This window comes from Cyanistes caeruleus, unplaced genomic scaffold, assembly GCF_971803275.1.
Source record: "Cyanistes caeruleus unplaced genomic scaffold, bCyaCae1.hap1.1 HAP1_SCAFFOLD_78, whole genome shotgun sequence".
NCBI lineage: Eukaryota > Metazoa > Chordata > Aves > Passeriformes > Paridae > Cyanistes > Cyanistes caeruleus.
Genome location: NW_028255889.1, coordinates 2,489,417 through 2,504,337, shown reverse-complemented (window position 1 = coordinate 2,504,337; position 14,921 = coordinate 2,489,417). Strand labels below are relative to the sequence as shown.

Sequence of the window (14,921 nt, the reverse complement as noted above, 5' to 3'; positions counted from 1 at the left end):
AACCCAGGGATTTCTGATTGGCTTTGGGCCCCTGGTGCTTCTCCCTTGCTGTGTTCCCAGTGGTCCCTAACCTTGAACTCCACCCTGATTCTCCAAACCCATCTCCCTGCCTCTGTTCGGGGCTGTCTCTGGATCTGAGTTTGTTCCTGAGCTGGATAAATGTTTTCCTGAGCAGAATCCCGTCTTGTTGGTGTCCCATGCCAGTTCCTGGTAACTATAGCCTCCCTGGACATGAACCTGCGGCCCTGGAACGCAAAACCCTGCAAAATTAAGACCCTCCCCAGACCTCCAAAATCCCAAAATTCCCTAAAATTCACTCAAAACTCCCCAAATTCCCTTAATTTCCCTATAATGCTCTTTTTGTCCCCCTCTGCTGCCTCTGCAGATGGTGTCTTGGGGACAACTCCAGGAATTTGGAGGAGATCTCTCCTCCTCTGCCACCCCCCAAAAACCCAGCACTTTTGTGAAAAAAAATCCCAACAATCCCTTGGATTCAAGGGGGTGTTCCCCCATTTTGTATGCATTTTGGGGGGGTTCCCCCCTAATTTGTCAGTGTTTTTTGCCATTTTTTGGTGGTTTTGGCATTTTTCAAAGTGAGCTTTTTTGGGGGGGGTTCCCCCAATTTTTTGGAGGTGGGTGCCTCAATTTTTTTCTGGGGGTTCACCCCCTCCCCCAATATTTCCTCCATTCCCCTCCCCCCTTTTTGGTGATTTTGGGGGAGAGGGTTGCAATTTTGGGGGGATTTTGGGGAAGGGTTGCTGTTTTTTGGGGGGTGTTCCCAGGTTTTGGAGTGGAATTGAGGAATTTGGTGGTTTGGGGGAAAACTTTGGAGCTCCTGGGGGGAATTTCGGGGTTTTAGAGCAGGAATTTTAGGATTTTTTTGTAACATTTGGGTGTTTGGGGGGAAATTTGGGGTTTTGGGGAGAACTTTGGGTTTTTTAGGGGGAGGATTTGGGGTTTGGGGTAAAAAAACTGGGGTTTTGGGGTGGAAAATTTGGTGGGATTGGGGGCAAAATTTTGGGGGGGAGAATTTGAGTCTTGTGAGGATGTGGGACTTTTGGGAGAGTATAGGGGTTTTGGGGGTATTTGGAAGGAATTTTTGGATTTTTTGGGGAGGAATTTGGTAGTTTTGGGGGGAAAATTCAGGGGTGCTGGCAGAGTTCTGATTTTGGGAAGGGGATTTGGGGAGGATTTTTTGGATTTTGGGGGAATCTCCACTGATGGGGAGGAGTCCTGATCACAGTGAGGAGCTGCATTTTGGGGAGGCCTGAATTTGGGGAGGGGTCTCAGGGAGGATTCCTGATTTTGGGGTGGGATGTGGGGGGATTTTCCAGTGATGGGGAGGTTTCTTGGGGGTGGGATTTTGGGAGGAGTCTCATTGGGGGACCATCCTGAGCTGGAAGCAGGGGGGACGTTGGGAGTGGAATTTGGGGAGTGTTAGAAATGGAAATAATTTGTGCTAACTAAATTGTAACTATTTGGAAAGTTATTACTAGAAGCAATCAGGGGAATTGGTGTTGCAAGGCAGATGGACCCCTTTACAGATATTACATGTTAAAATTAAGATACCGGATTGTAGTTTTGAGGTAAGTAATGTCCCAAGAGAAAATTGACCATGAGATGGACAAAATTGGAATGACTTCAGGCATAGGGCCTGAAAATTATGAAGTGTAAGACTAATTAGTGGAACACAATGCTTACTTACATAACACAATGCTTAGTACGCACACAAAACCTGCAAGGTTATCTGGAGGACAACAAGGATGAGTGTAAGCCTTTGTCCAAAGACCACCAAAAGAAGACTGAAGACCCCCTAACAAAAAGTGAAACATGCGCCGTGAAGAACAGTGATGTAAAATTAAAGAATCGGAAATAGGAAGAGACTTACAGGAAACATGAATGAATATGTATAAGCATACAGTATATAAGTTTAGTTTGAATTGCTTTGTTTTATATGTGAGGTAGGGTGAGAAGTCCTCCCCATAACCCGTTCAGTTTTGCTAGTGCTTTAATCATTCTTAATTATTGGCAAGCTATATTCATATCTATATATCTATATATCTATATATCTATATATATATCTGTATTATATATATATATATATATTTATATCTGTATGTGTGTGTGTGTGTGCATATACGTGTGTGTATATATATATATATATATATATATGAATATATTCACTAAATTGTACTCTTTTGCTAAATTATATTCCTTTACATCAAATTGCTATTCAATCCACTAAATTGTACTCTTTTATTTAGTTGTTTTCTTGCATTCAATTCACTAAATTGTATCATTTTTCTTTTCTTATTATTAAACTGCTGTTAACCCAATAGACCTAGTCGTCCAAATTTCAATTTCATTTATGACACTGCCCTTGGGTGAGTTACATCCACAGCGAGAGGGAGGAGGAGATGATCCCACCCATGGCTGCTGCTGGGTCCAGACATTTGGTGATATAAAGCTGAGCCAGAGCTTCAGCATCTCTCCCAAAATCACAGAATCACAGAATGCCTTGCCTTGGAAGAGACCTTAAAGTTCATCTCATTCCACCACTTGCCATGGGCAGGGACACCTTCCACTATCCCAGGCTGCTCCAAGCCCTGTCCAACCTGGCCTTGGACACTTCCAGGGATCCAGGGGCAGCCATGGATTCTCTGGGCAAGCTCTGATCTGTGCCCAGGTGAGCAGGGTCAGGACCCAAGGGAACAGCTGGAGCTGGGCCGGAGCAGGGCTGGGGATCAGCAAAAGCTTCTTCCCCCACAGGGGGCTGGGGCAGTGCCCAGGCTCCCCAGGGAATGGGCACGGCCCCGAGGCTGCCACAGCTCCAGGAGCCTTTGGCCAGCGCTGCCAGGGATGCACAGGCTGCGATTGTTGGGGTGTCTGTGCAGGGCCGGGGGCTGGACTCCATGATCCCAATGGGTCCCAGATCCCAGCTCAGCCCCTTGTGCAACTCTCAGCCTTTGGCTCAGCCTTTGTGTCCCCTGGAGGCGCTGGCAGAGCTGATGGGGTGGGGCAGGAGCGGGGCAGCCCCGGTGTTCCCCTGGCAGTGACACCACAGCCAGGGCAGCCCCAGCGTTCCCCTGGCAGTGACACCACAGCCATGGCAGCCCCAGCGTTCCCTCCCTGGAGATGCTCCAAGGGAAGCGTCCAGAGCTGCATCCAGTCAGTGGAACTGAGCGGCCACTGAGCACCCCCTGCCTGGGCTGCTGTGGATTCCTCTGCAGACAGCTCAGGGAAGGTCCCCTTGGCCACCCACACAGTGCCACAGACAAGTGTCACACACAGTTACAGAGCTCTGCCCAGAGCTGACAGCAGGAATCAATTAAAAAAAAAATTTAAAAATTAAAACCACCAAAAAAAACAAGAAAAAGAGGACTCCTCCCAGCAGATCCTTTCCATCCTTCAGTTTTCACGTCTGCATGTGCACAAGACCTGGGGCTGCAAAAAATGAGGCTTCATTGGCACATTTGCAGGAAAAGCAGGTTTAGGGCAGGTTATCAGCAGAACTGTTCTCAGCTGGGTGAAAAAGGCCCCTTTGGCAGCTGCAGGGCCATTGAAAATGCAGATCCTTAGGCCATGGGGGAGAAAAGGGCTCTGAATTCCCCTCCCTTGACACACAAACCCTGCTCCCAGGCTGCTCCCCACACAGGATTCTACTGGAAGACTGTGGAAAGCTGAGAGTTGACTTTGGCTTCTCCATGTTCCGTGTCCTAAAGCTGCCTGGGAGAAGAAATTTAGGGTCAACTCCACTGGCACAATCCCTCCTGGCCCAGGGCACAGCCCCAGGAAGGTCTTTGCTCCTCGCTCGGCCCTCCCTGAGGAGGCTGGCAGGGCTTGCAGTTTTATGGCATTTGTCCTTGCTGCCCCTCATGTCCCACTGCCCCACAAAGAGCCCCGAGCCACCCGTGAGGGACAGGCCCTGCTGGGCCAGGCCTGGGCTCAGGGTTTGGCCTTTCTGCTTCCTCCAACCCAGCCAGGGCTGGCTCAGCATTGCAGTTCCCTGTGCTGTGCCCCAGGCTCGCTCGGCCCCTGCTGGAAAGGGACCTGAGGTACCTCGATCCCCTCGGGCAGTGCATGGGAGAAAACAACTAGCTTCCCAGGAGGGGGGAAACAAACTTTTACTTGAAAAATTTAGAGAATGAAGTACTTGGGAAATCATAAAGTGACATGGAATTACAGTAAAGCACTTCACAGAGAACTGACTAAGCAAACTCTAATCCATCCAACTTCAAGTTATACAGATTTGGAGAAAAGGAATTCAAGAGAAGAGAGAGGGACAGAGATCCACAGTCAGCCTTGGATCCAGCGCCATCTCAGCTGCTGTGAGCTCCGGGGCTGTGGCACATGTCAGTGTCTGTAAGAGACGCTTTCGGGGTGTGGACGTTCCGGGACACGGCAGAGACCTCTATAATCGAGTTAGATGTCAGTAGTTTATTTCAGGGCGTGGGAGAGAGAGAGAACCTGCTAGGAGCCAGCAGATGAAGCTCAAAGCAGGCTCAGAGGGAACAATACAAAAGGGAGTAAAATACGAATACATGAGTTCAAGACTTAAGATAGCTAAGAAAGAGAGTAACAGAACAGAAGTGAGAGAGCTGGGAAAAGAGCATAAAGAAGAGAAGTAAAAAGAGCAGGAAAAAGAGCGTAGAAAAAGTGAGGCAAGAGAGACAAGAGAGCGTAGCAAGAGAGCGAGCTCTCCTTTACAGTTGCTTATATAACCTATACATTGAATATTTTAATCCTTCACTAACCAATCTTTCTAAGTATACTAATACAGTAACATTTGTGTGTGACCTATAGAAATCGCTGCTTTTGCATATTTTTAGTTATCTCAGGGTCCTTCAGACCTTTCCTTATAAGGCTGGGAAGAGGGGTCTTAGCTTAGTTTTACTGGGGGAAAGAATGTGTTCTGGCATACCAGACCGGCTTCTTTCAATTATTCAAACTGTTCTTTCATTTGTATTTCTTCCTTAGCCTTTCTGGCTAAGGAGTCATATTTATAATTTCTTTCTAATTCTACCTTCCCAACAAGTGTCACACTCGTGTCACAGCCTCACCTGCTGTGGTTCCTCTCCCAGGTGGGGTTTTTGGGGTGCCAGGGGCTTGGCAGCCACTTTGGGGCTGGAGCAGAGGCTGCAGTGGCTGGGCTAGGGCAGAGACTGCACCACCCATTCAGAACTTGTTCTGCCCCCCAAACACACACTGGAGATGTCTGGGACCATTCATCATTTCTCTGCTCTCCAGCACCGAGGCAACGCACTCTGGCTGCAGCTCTGAGCTCATGCCCATGGCAACTACCCCTGACAATGGGGCTCCATGGAGCTGCTCTCAGGAGCCCCCCAAGAGCTGGGGAGTGCCCCAGAACTGCCTCAGAAATGTGGGATACCCCAAAATCTCTTCAGGAATGTGGAATATCCAAAAACTCACTCAGTAACGGACACGCCTTCCCTTCATCATTCCCAAACTTTGGCTGTCTCATTGCAGGCCCCACCCCACATCCCCAATCCCAACCCCAACCCATCCCATCCCATCCCTGCTGGACATCAAGACCCCCTTCCCAAGCCTGATTTCCCCCATTTCACACCTCCCAAACTCCATCACACCTATCCTGCCCCACCCAATGCCCATGTCAAACCCCCAATCTGCATCCCACTTTGCCCAATCCCCTTCCAACCCCATTCCACCTGATGCCTTCAGAAGGCTGACCTAGAACAGAGGCTAGACAGAGTTAAGAATAAAGTTTATTAAAAGGTCTTAAAGGATACACCTTAGGCAGTACAAGAGCCTTCCCAGTGCTACACCCCAAATGGACCAAAAATGGTCAAAAAAACCCAAAAACAAACAACTCATCACGAGGTCTCACATTTTTGTAAGTTGAGGTCCATCTGCATATTTGGGTTCATGGTCCAATTATAGCTTCAGATGATGAAGTCCTGTCCTTGTTTTCTCTCTTCAGTCCACCCTTGTTTATGCTTTTGAGCCTGCAACTTGTAATGATTGTCCTTGGTCTCAAGCTAGAAAAGGAATTGTTTTGTCTACCTACTCTGTGAAGAGAGCTCACTAACACTTAATATGAAGTTCAAAACTACAAACCTAGACAGTGCAAAATATGAAAAATTTAAAAGCTAAAACTTAAGGCATCACACCCGGAGGGGTTGTGGAATCCAATAGTTTTGAGTGGCACTGTGCAGTTTTCAGTGGCATTGAGTGGTTCTGAGGTGACAGATAAAACTCTCGTTGCTTTGAGTGCCAAAAATGGAGAAAACTCCACCAAATAGCTCCACAACCCCCAAGTATTTCCCTGAATACCAGATTACCTTGAAGCACTAGTAAAATGTGAGGCTCTAGATGCCTTTGATGAATTTATAGACTTTTACCCCAAATCTGTCTGTTTTAAAGGGATAAAGATGAATCAAAAGATAATCGGAACAAAACAAAAGGACCACCAGCCCAGTGTCTTCCCAACACAGATCACTGGGAACGTGGGTCATCAGGGCTCTGCCCAACGTGGGGCCTCTGATGGGGGATGGAGCTGGAGCAGCATATGAAGCTCTTCCTGCACTTGGGGCACTCGCAGGGCTTCCCTTAGTGGTGCCTCTGTTGGTGTCTGGTCAAGTTAGAGCTCTGGGTGAAGCTCTCCCCACACTGGGGACATTTGTAGAGCCTCTCCCCGCTGTGGCTGCGCCGGTGGGAGATGAGGTGGGAGTTTCGCTTGAAGCCCTTCCCGCAGTCAGGGCAGTGGAAGGGCCTCTCCTCTGTGTGAATCCGCTGGTGCACGAGGAGAGTGGAGCTGATGCGAAACCTCTTCCCACACTGGAGACATTCATAGGGCCTCTCCCCAGTGTGGATCATCTGGTGAATGGTCAGTTGGGACCTCTGGCTGAAGGTCATCCCACATTCCCCACACTCATAGGGCCGTTCCCCAGTGTGGGTCCTCTGGTGGATGGTCAGGTAGGAGCTGTTTCTGAAGCTCTTCCCACACTGGGGACACTCGTAGGGCCTCTCCCCAGTGTGGATCCGCTGGTGCCTGACAAGGGTGGAATTGTGCTTGAAGCCCTCCCCACAGTCAGGGCAGCAGAAGGGCTTCTCATCTGTGTGAATCCGCTGGTGCACGAGGAGATGAGAGCTCCTCTGAAACCTCTTCCCACACTTGGGACACTCGTAGGGCCTCTCCCCAGTGTGGATGCGCTGGTGACGGATGAATTCGGAGTTGCAGCTGAAGCCCTTCCCACATTTCCCACACTCATAGGCCCATTCCCCAGTGTGAATCATCTGGTGGCGTATCAGTTTGCTGCTCGAGCTGAAGCTCTTCCCACACTCCAAGCACTTGTAGGGCTTCGCCCCATCCTGAAGCTGCTCATGGACCACCAGCTCAGAGCCCTGGCTGGATCTCCAGCCGCCTTCCCGGCACAGGGTGGGTCTTTCCTCCTCAGAGCACCCTGGGATGGGTTTGGATCCCCTCCTCCTGCGGGATCTCCAGGGCTTTTCCTCCCCATTGGATTCCCGGAATGTGGAGCCGCTCAAGTCAGCCTCTTCCATGACGTTTTGCTGTGAGGATTTGTCCTCCCTGGTCTCCATCCTAAGTTGCTTGACTGGGGGAGGAAGGACAAGGAGAGGATGGGATTTGCCTCCGTGCCAGAGGGAAGGGGAAGGAGATCCCCCCAGTGCGTCCCCGGCAGGACGGTGTCGGCAGCGGGGTTGTCCTGCAGCCGGGGGCCATGCTGGGCTGGGATATGGAGCAGGAGAGAGGGGGAAAAGGGCACTGACTTCCTCCTCACCTGCCTGGGTGTCCTGGGGCATCTTCCTCTTCCTCACAGCCTCCTTCTCCATCCAGACAAGATTTGGGATTGGAAAATCCTGGTTTGGGAGAAAACAAGGAATGAGCACAATGAGTTTGAATGTCCCTTGGCCCAAGTCCCTCTCTAGAAGCCACTGGATATCTGAGGTGTCTTGGTTTGAAAGGAAAGGTGTTTGCTAGGGAAGGCAGAAACCTCCACTGAAATTGATAAAAATGTAAGCAACAACCCCCTCCGAATTATTATAATCTTGATATCAAAGTCCTCTCATATATTGATATAGGAATATAAATAACAGTTATTTATTAAAGAAAGGAAATGAAAATGCAGCAGTACAAAAAAAAAACCAACAAACAAACCAACAAAAAAACAACTCACTGAGAGAATCAGAATACAACCTGACACCCTGTTGGTCAGGGTGTTGGAAGCAGTCTTATCCAAATTTAAGATTAAATGGTGGCTGCAGTCCACATGGAGTGACAGATGTGGTTCTGTTGAAGCAATGATCCCATAGAAGGGTGTAGCTTACCTCTGAAATTCTGGTGCTGTAGATGCGTCTTCTCTCTCCTCTGGGATACAAGTGGAGAAAGACTGCCTGTGGTGTTCTGATGCTCAGATTATATCTAGGCAGGAATGGCCCAGGATGCTCCTGGGTGGAGCATCTCACAATGGGCTGATGTCATTTTATCAGTATTGCAGTGAGACTCAATGGCCCATTACCAGAAGCTATCCCCCTGGGGGGAGGATGGGTGGTGGGAGAGATAAAGAAAACTGCCTCACCAGGTTTTAACAGCTGGCCCATTAACAGAAGATATCACCCAGTTATGAGGGTTGGGTCATGGAGGAGATAATGAAAACTGCCCCACCAGGTTTTAAAAGATGGTGATAGAATACATACTTTTGGTTACATCTTGCATTGCAACCCAAGACATGGGGTCCATAAAAACCTCCCAAACACCAAGATTCAGCCCTGAAAATGCCTTCCACGAGTTCCCCATCTCTGGTCTCCCTCTTTTGGTGTTCACGGTTTCCTCCTTGTCCCAGCTGCTGGGGATCACGCTTGTACTGGGGGTCCTCTGTCTACTCGGTCCCTGACCTCTTCAGGCTGCTGGGAGTGCCAGGAATTTGAAATGTTCCCCCTATTTCTATCTCCTCACTTAGGGATGCTGGTATCCCCCAGTATCCCCCCAAGGGGCATTTTCCACTCAGCTCTGGAGTTCTTCATTCTCCAAACATCCTCCCCAAAAAACCCAACCCCTGAGGGACCCCTCAGGATATCTGGGCCGAGCTCCTCGGATTGAGGGGTGGGGGATGATGATCCCACAAGTAGGGGGCTATGAATTCAGGGAGTGCTCAACCTCGTGGTTCCTTCTATTTTTCCTGATCCACTTTTGTCCCTCCTTCAGGCTGAAGAAGCTGCTCAAGGAATCAGAAGCAAAACTCCAAGACCCTTGGAGCTTCAATCGGCCCCACTGAGGGCAGGGACTGCCAAAGGCTCCCCAGGCACTGGTGAGAGCAGATTCTGGAGGCCAGGATTGCCGGGAGCCAAAGGCTCTGAGCAGGGAACTGCAATGCTGAGCCAGCCCTGGCTGGGTTGGAGGAAGCAGAAAGGCCAAGCCCTGAGCCCAGGCCTGGCCCAGCAGGGCCTGTCCCTCACGGGTGGCTCAGGGCTCTCTGTGGGGCAGTGGGATGTGAGGGGCAGCAAGGACAAATGCCATAAACCTGTGTGACATTCTAGATCCTTATGGTACCAAGGGGCCAGTGGGACACTGTGGGAAGTTGTGGAACCAAGGGGATCATTTTGGCACTCTTGGGCCCATAGAACCAAGGAACCAGTGGGACCCTCTGGGGCCTTATGGAAACAAGATGCCACTGTGAGCCTGCAGGGCTGTAACACCCCAGAACACTTCAATGCTGGTGGTAACCAAAGGTTCCTGTGCTTGAGTTTAGTGCACAGGAGGAACACCAACCAGATATTCTCAGAATGGACAGATGCAAAGAATATTCTTGGTAGGAAGGGACCCACAAGGACCATCAAGTCCAATTCCTAAGTGAATAGCCCCACAAGGATTGAACCCACAACCTCGGTGATGCTGGCACCATTCTCTGACCAACTGAGCAAAAAGGTCAAAATGATACAAAATTTAACTGGCACAATATAGACAATCATGGAACTATGCAAAGGGTTTAATACAACATTAAACTGAACATACAACTCTTACCATAGCATTAAGTTTACTAACTTAGCCCATTTAACCTAAAAAGTGTTAACCCTTAAGATTTTGGGTAACATTAAGATATACAAAAATGTTCCAGGTATGTAGGATAAGAAGGAGAAGAAAAAGAGACCAGAAAGACAGAAGATCTACAGAAAAACATTTCCAGGATGATCCCGGCCACTCCCAGTACAATTGCAGTCACTCTCAGGTATGAGCTGTTGCACTCAGTCACTCCCAGTATGGTTCCAGTCAACCCCAGATCCTCCCAGCATGCTTCCAGTCACAGCCACCATCATTCCATTTGCTCCCAGTAGGATCCCAGTTAGTTCCACTGGGATCCCAGTATGACCCCAGCATGGGCACAGCTGCTCCCATGATTATCCAGTGTGGTTCCAGTTGCTCCCATTTACCTGCACTGTGGTTTCAGTCTCTCCCAGTCTATCCCAGTCACTCTCAGTCACTCCTCAGGTGCTTCCAGCCTGATCCCAGTTGCTCCCAGCCACTCCCAGTCATCCTGAGTGCAGTTACAGTTGCTGCCAGTATGGTCCCAGTCTTGCCCATCATGGCCCAGCTGCTCCCACTGTGTTCCCGGCAGGATGCCAGTTGCCCTCAGCATGGTTCCAGTTGCTCCCTGTTCCTCCCAGTGTGATCCCAGTTGCACCCAGCCGCTCCCAGCATGGTCCCAGTCACACTCAGTTGCACCCAGTGCAGACCCAGTCACTCCTACTTGTTCCCAGTTGTCTGCAGCACAGGGTCCCAGTTGTCCCCAGCACAGTTCCCATTGTTCCCAGTGTGTTCCCAGTCATCCCCAGTATGGTCACAGACACCCCCAGTATATCCCATTTGCCCTCAGCATGTCCATAGCCATTCCCAGACACTCCTAGTAATCCCAGTCAAGTGCTTCTTATCCCAGTATGATATCAGGCCCAGTATATCCCAGCTGAGCATTCCCTGAATTCACAGCCTCCCATCCGTGGGATCGTCACCCCGCCATCCCACAGGTGACTGGGGAGGGCAAGCTCGGCCCAGATATCCTGGGGGGTTCCTGGGTTGCGTTTTGGGGTGGGGGGGGATGTTTGGAGAATGAAGAACTCCAGAGCTGAGTGGAAAATGCCCCTTGGGGGGACATTGGGGGTTCCCAGTGGCTGCTGCTGGCAGAGGCAGTCTCGAGGAGCAGAGCTCTGTGACCCCCAGGACCCCAAAGTGGGGAGCCCAGAGAGGGGGACAGCCGCGATTCGCGGGACCCTCAACAGCCTGGAGAGGGACGGGGGGGGGGGTGTCTCCACGGACCCCCTGAAACCCCAAGAAGAGAATAAGGGGAGCAGGGACCCTGGGACCCCAAAAACTTCCAGCATCCCTAAGTGTTGAGATGGAAACAGGGGAAATTTTTAGATTCCTGGCACTCCCAGCAGCCTGAAGAGGTCAGGGACTGAGTAGACAGAGGACCCCCAGTACACACGTGACCCCAAGGAGCTGGGACAAGGAGTAAACCCTGAACAGCAAAAGGGAGAAAACAGAGGTGGGGAATTCCTGGAAGGCATTTTCAGGGCTGAATTTTGGTGGTGTAAAATTTTTATGGACCCCATGTCTTGGGTTGCAATGCAAGATGTAACCAAAAGTATGTATTCTATCACCATCTGTTAAAACCTGGTGAGGCAGTTTTCTTTATCTCTTTCATCACCCATCCCTCATAATGGGGGGGATGTCTTCTGTTAATGGGCCAGCTGTTAAAACCTGGTGAGGCAGTTTTCTTTATCTCTCCCACCACCCATCCTCCCCCCAGGGGGATATCTTCTGGTAATGGGCCATTGAGTCTCACTGCAATACTGATAAAATGACATCAGCCCATTGTGAGATGCTCCACCCAGGGAGAGGAGTCAAGTTTGTGGGAAGTTTGTGGAATTTCGTGGGATTTTTGTGGAATTTGGAGGGATTTTTACGAGATTTGAAGAATTTTGAAAGATTTTTCTTCGATTGTGTGCAAATTGGAGGAGATTTTGTGGGATGTTTCTGGAATTTGGTAGGGTTTTGAGAGGATTTAGGAAATTTGGTAGGGTTTTGAGAAGACTTTTCTGGAATTTTGAGGGATGTTTCCAGAATTTTGTGAAAAATTGTGGAGATTTTGTGAGAAGTTTCTGGAATTTGGTAGGGTTTTCAGAAGAGTTAGGGAATTTAGTAGGGTTTTTCTTGAATTTTATGGAGTTTTTTGGAATGTTGTGGAATTTTCGGGAATTTGGTGAGATTTTGAAAAGACATGAGGAATTTTGAGAAGATTTTCTTAGATTGTGTGGAAATTTGTGGAGATTTTGTAGGATGTTTGTGGAATTTGGTGGGATTTTTCTGGATCTTTGTGGGATACGGATGACACTTGGAAAATTTTGAGGGATTTTTCTTAGATTGTGTGGAAATTTAGAAAGATTTTGTGGGATATTTCTGGAATTTGGTAGGTTTTTGAGAAGATTAAGGGAATTTTGTGGGATGTTTGTGGAATTTTGTGGGGATTTTTGAGATGTAGAATTTTCTAGAATTTTGTGGGATTTTGAGGAGACTTGAAGAATTTTGAGGAGATTTTCTTAGATTATGTGGAAATTTGTAAAGGTTTTGTGGGATTTTCTTGAATTTTGAGGGATTTTGAGGAGACTTGAAGAATTTTGAGAGATTTTTTTAAGATTGTGTGGAAATTGGAGGAGATTTTGTGGGATGTTTGTGGAATTTGGTAGGGTTTTGAGAAGATTTCGAGAATTTTTGTGGAATTTTTTGTTTGTGGAATTTTGTGGGCTGTTTGTGGAATTTCGTGGAATTTTTAGGGATTTTTATGGGACTTGAAGAATTTTGAAAGATTTTTCTTCGATTGTGTGCAAATTGGAGGAGATTTTGTGGGATGTTTCTGGAATTTTGAAGGGGTTGTTGCTTACATTTTTATCAATTTCAGTGGAGGTTTCCGCCTACCCTAGAAAACACCTTTCCTTTCAAACCAAGACACCTCAGATATCCAGTGGCTTCTAGAGAGGGACTTGGGCCAAGGGACATTCAAACTCATTGTGCTCATTCCTTGTTTTCTCCCAAACCAGGATTTCTCATTCCCAGACCTTGTCCAGATGGAAGAGGAGGCTGTGAGGAAGAGGAAGATGCCCCAGGACACCCAGGCAGGTGAGGAGGAAGTCAGTGCCCCTTTCCCCCTCTCTCCTGCTCCATCTCCCAGCCCAGCCTGGCCCCCGGCTGCAGGACAACCCCACTGCCAACACTGTCCTACCGGGGACGCACTGGGGGGATCTCCTTCCCCTTCCCTCTGGCACAGAGGCAAATCCCATCCTCTCCTTGTCCTTCCTCCCCCAGACAAGGAACTTAAGATGGAGACCAGGGAGGACAAATCCCCAGGGCAGAACCTCATGGAAGAGGCTGTTTTGAGCAGCTCCACAGCACAAAAATCAAACGGGGAGGAAAATCCCTGGAGATCCCGCAGGAGGAGGGAATCCAAACCCATCCCAAGGTGCTCTGAGGAGGAAAGACCCACCCTGTGCAGGGAAGGCGGCCGGAGATCCAGCCAGGGCTCTGAGCTGGTGGTCCATGAGCAGCTTCACAAAGGGCAGAAGCGCTACAAGTGCTTGGAATGTGGGAAGAGCTTCAGCCGGAGCAGCAAAATGATCCGCCACCAGATGATCCACACTGGGGAATGGCCCTACAAGTGTGAGAAATGTGGGAAGGGCTTCAGCTTCAACTCCGAATTCATCATCCACCAGCGCATCCACACTGGGGAGAGGCCCTACGAATGTCCTGAGTGTGGGAAGAGGTTTCAGACCAGCTCCAATCTCCTCCAGCACCAGTGGATTCACACAGATGAGAAGCCCTTCTGCTGCCCTGACTGTGGGGAGGGCTTCAAGCACAATTCCACCCTCATCAGGCACCGGTGGATCCACATTGGGGAGAGGCCTTATGAATGTGGGGAATGTGGAAAGAGCTTCAGCCCAAGCTCCAGCCTCAGTACCCACAAACTCACGCACACTGGGGAGAGGCCCTACGAATGTCCCCAGTGTGGGAAGAGCTTCTCCAGGCACTCTCACTTGATCAAACACCAACGGAGGCACCAGTAAGTGCCTCCACCAAGCCCTGCTAAAGCCCCAAATGCAGCAAGAGCTCTGTCCATGGCTCCAGCTCCAGAGGATCCATGTTGGGAAGTGACCTGGTGACTTTGTGATCCATGTTCCATGTAATCCATGCTGAGAACACCCCTGTACCTTTTCCTGCCTGTGGCAATGACATGATTTGGGATCAAAGAATGTGAGGGTATGGCCATGGCCCTGTCATTATATTCAATCCCATCTCAGGTCATTGCCAGGGGCAGGAAAAGGACTCACCAGAGGAGAAGGGTGTCATTTCCTGGCAGGAGGAAATACATGTCCAGGAAGAGCCAGTAGGTGGTGTTTACTTTTCCCTGTAAATAGTTTGTCTTATCCCTTCTGTAATCCAAATTGTTTCTCTTCCTGTTAGTTCCTTATCTTGTTTCTATTCTCAATAAATTGTTCTTATCCAAGCCTGGGATCTTTGCCTTTTGTGTTTTCCATGGGAGGCGGGAGGGAAGTGAGCGGCAGCGCGAATTTAGCGGGAGCAGGAAATTGGGGAATCCCATTCCTGAAGCCCAGCCCATGGAATCCGAGCATCCCAGCTGGTGCCAGGCCTGGTTGCCGTGGCAGCAGCCTTGGGAGCGGGTCCCTGGCTGGGGGCTGCAGAACCTCTTCCCTCTGGTGCCCAGGGACAGGAGTGGAGGGAGCAGCTGGAGCTGAGCCGGGCAGGTTTAGGCTGGATGTGAGGAAAAGGTTTTTCCCCCGAGGCTGCTGGGTCACTGAACAGGCTCCCCAGGGAGGGCTCCCAGCTCCAGGGCTGGCTGAGCTCCAGCAGCGTTTGG

At 49.5% G+C, this 14,921-nt stretch overlaps 2 protein-coding genes across 2 annotated transcripts in view; one reads left to right on the top strand and one right to left on the bottom strand.

The window, feature by feature from the left end:
* Positions 1 to 14,702, top strand: part of LOC111944270 (uncharacterized) — a 100,112-nt gene extending 85,410 nt beyond the window's left edge. Inside the window, 1 exon segment of the mRNA XM_086872826.1 lies at positions 13,563 to 14,702. Coding sequence (XP_086728952.1) covers positions 13,563 to 14,109 — 547 coding nt within the window. The 3' untranslated portion in view covers positions 14,110 to 14,702.
* LOC147646861 (uncharacterized) lies at positions 5,727 to 7,855 on the bottom strand. The gene is made up of 2 exons (XM_086872903.1): positions 7,782 to 7,855; positions 5,727 to 7,595 (listed from the first exon to the last, which is right to left on the bottom strand). The coding sequence occupies exons 1-2, from the start codon at positions 7,831 to 7,833 to the stop codon at positions 6,589 to 6,591; spliced, it is 1,059 nt and encodes a 352-aa protein (XP_086729029.1). The 5' UTR covers positions 7,834 to 7,855; the 3' UTR covers positions 5,727 to 6,588.
* Positions 14,703 to 14,921: the final 219 nt, after the last annotated feature.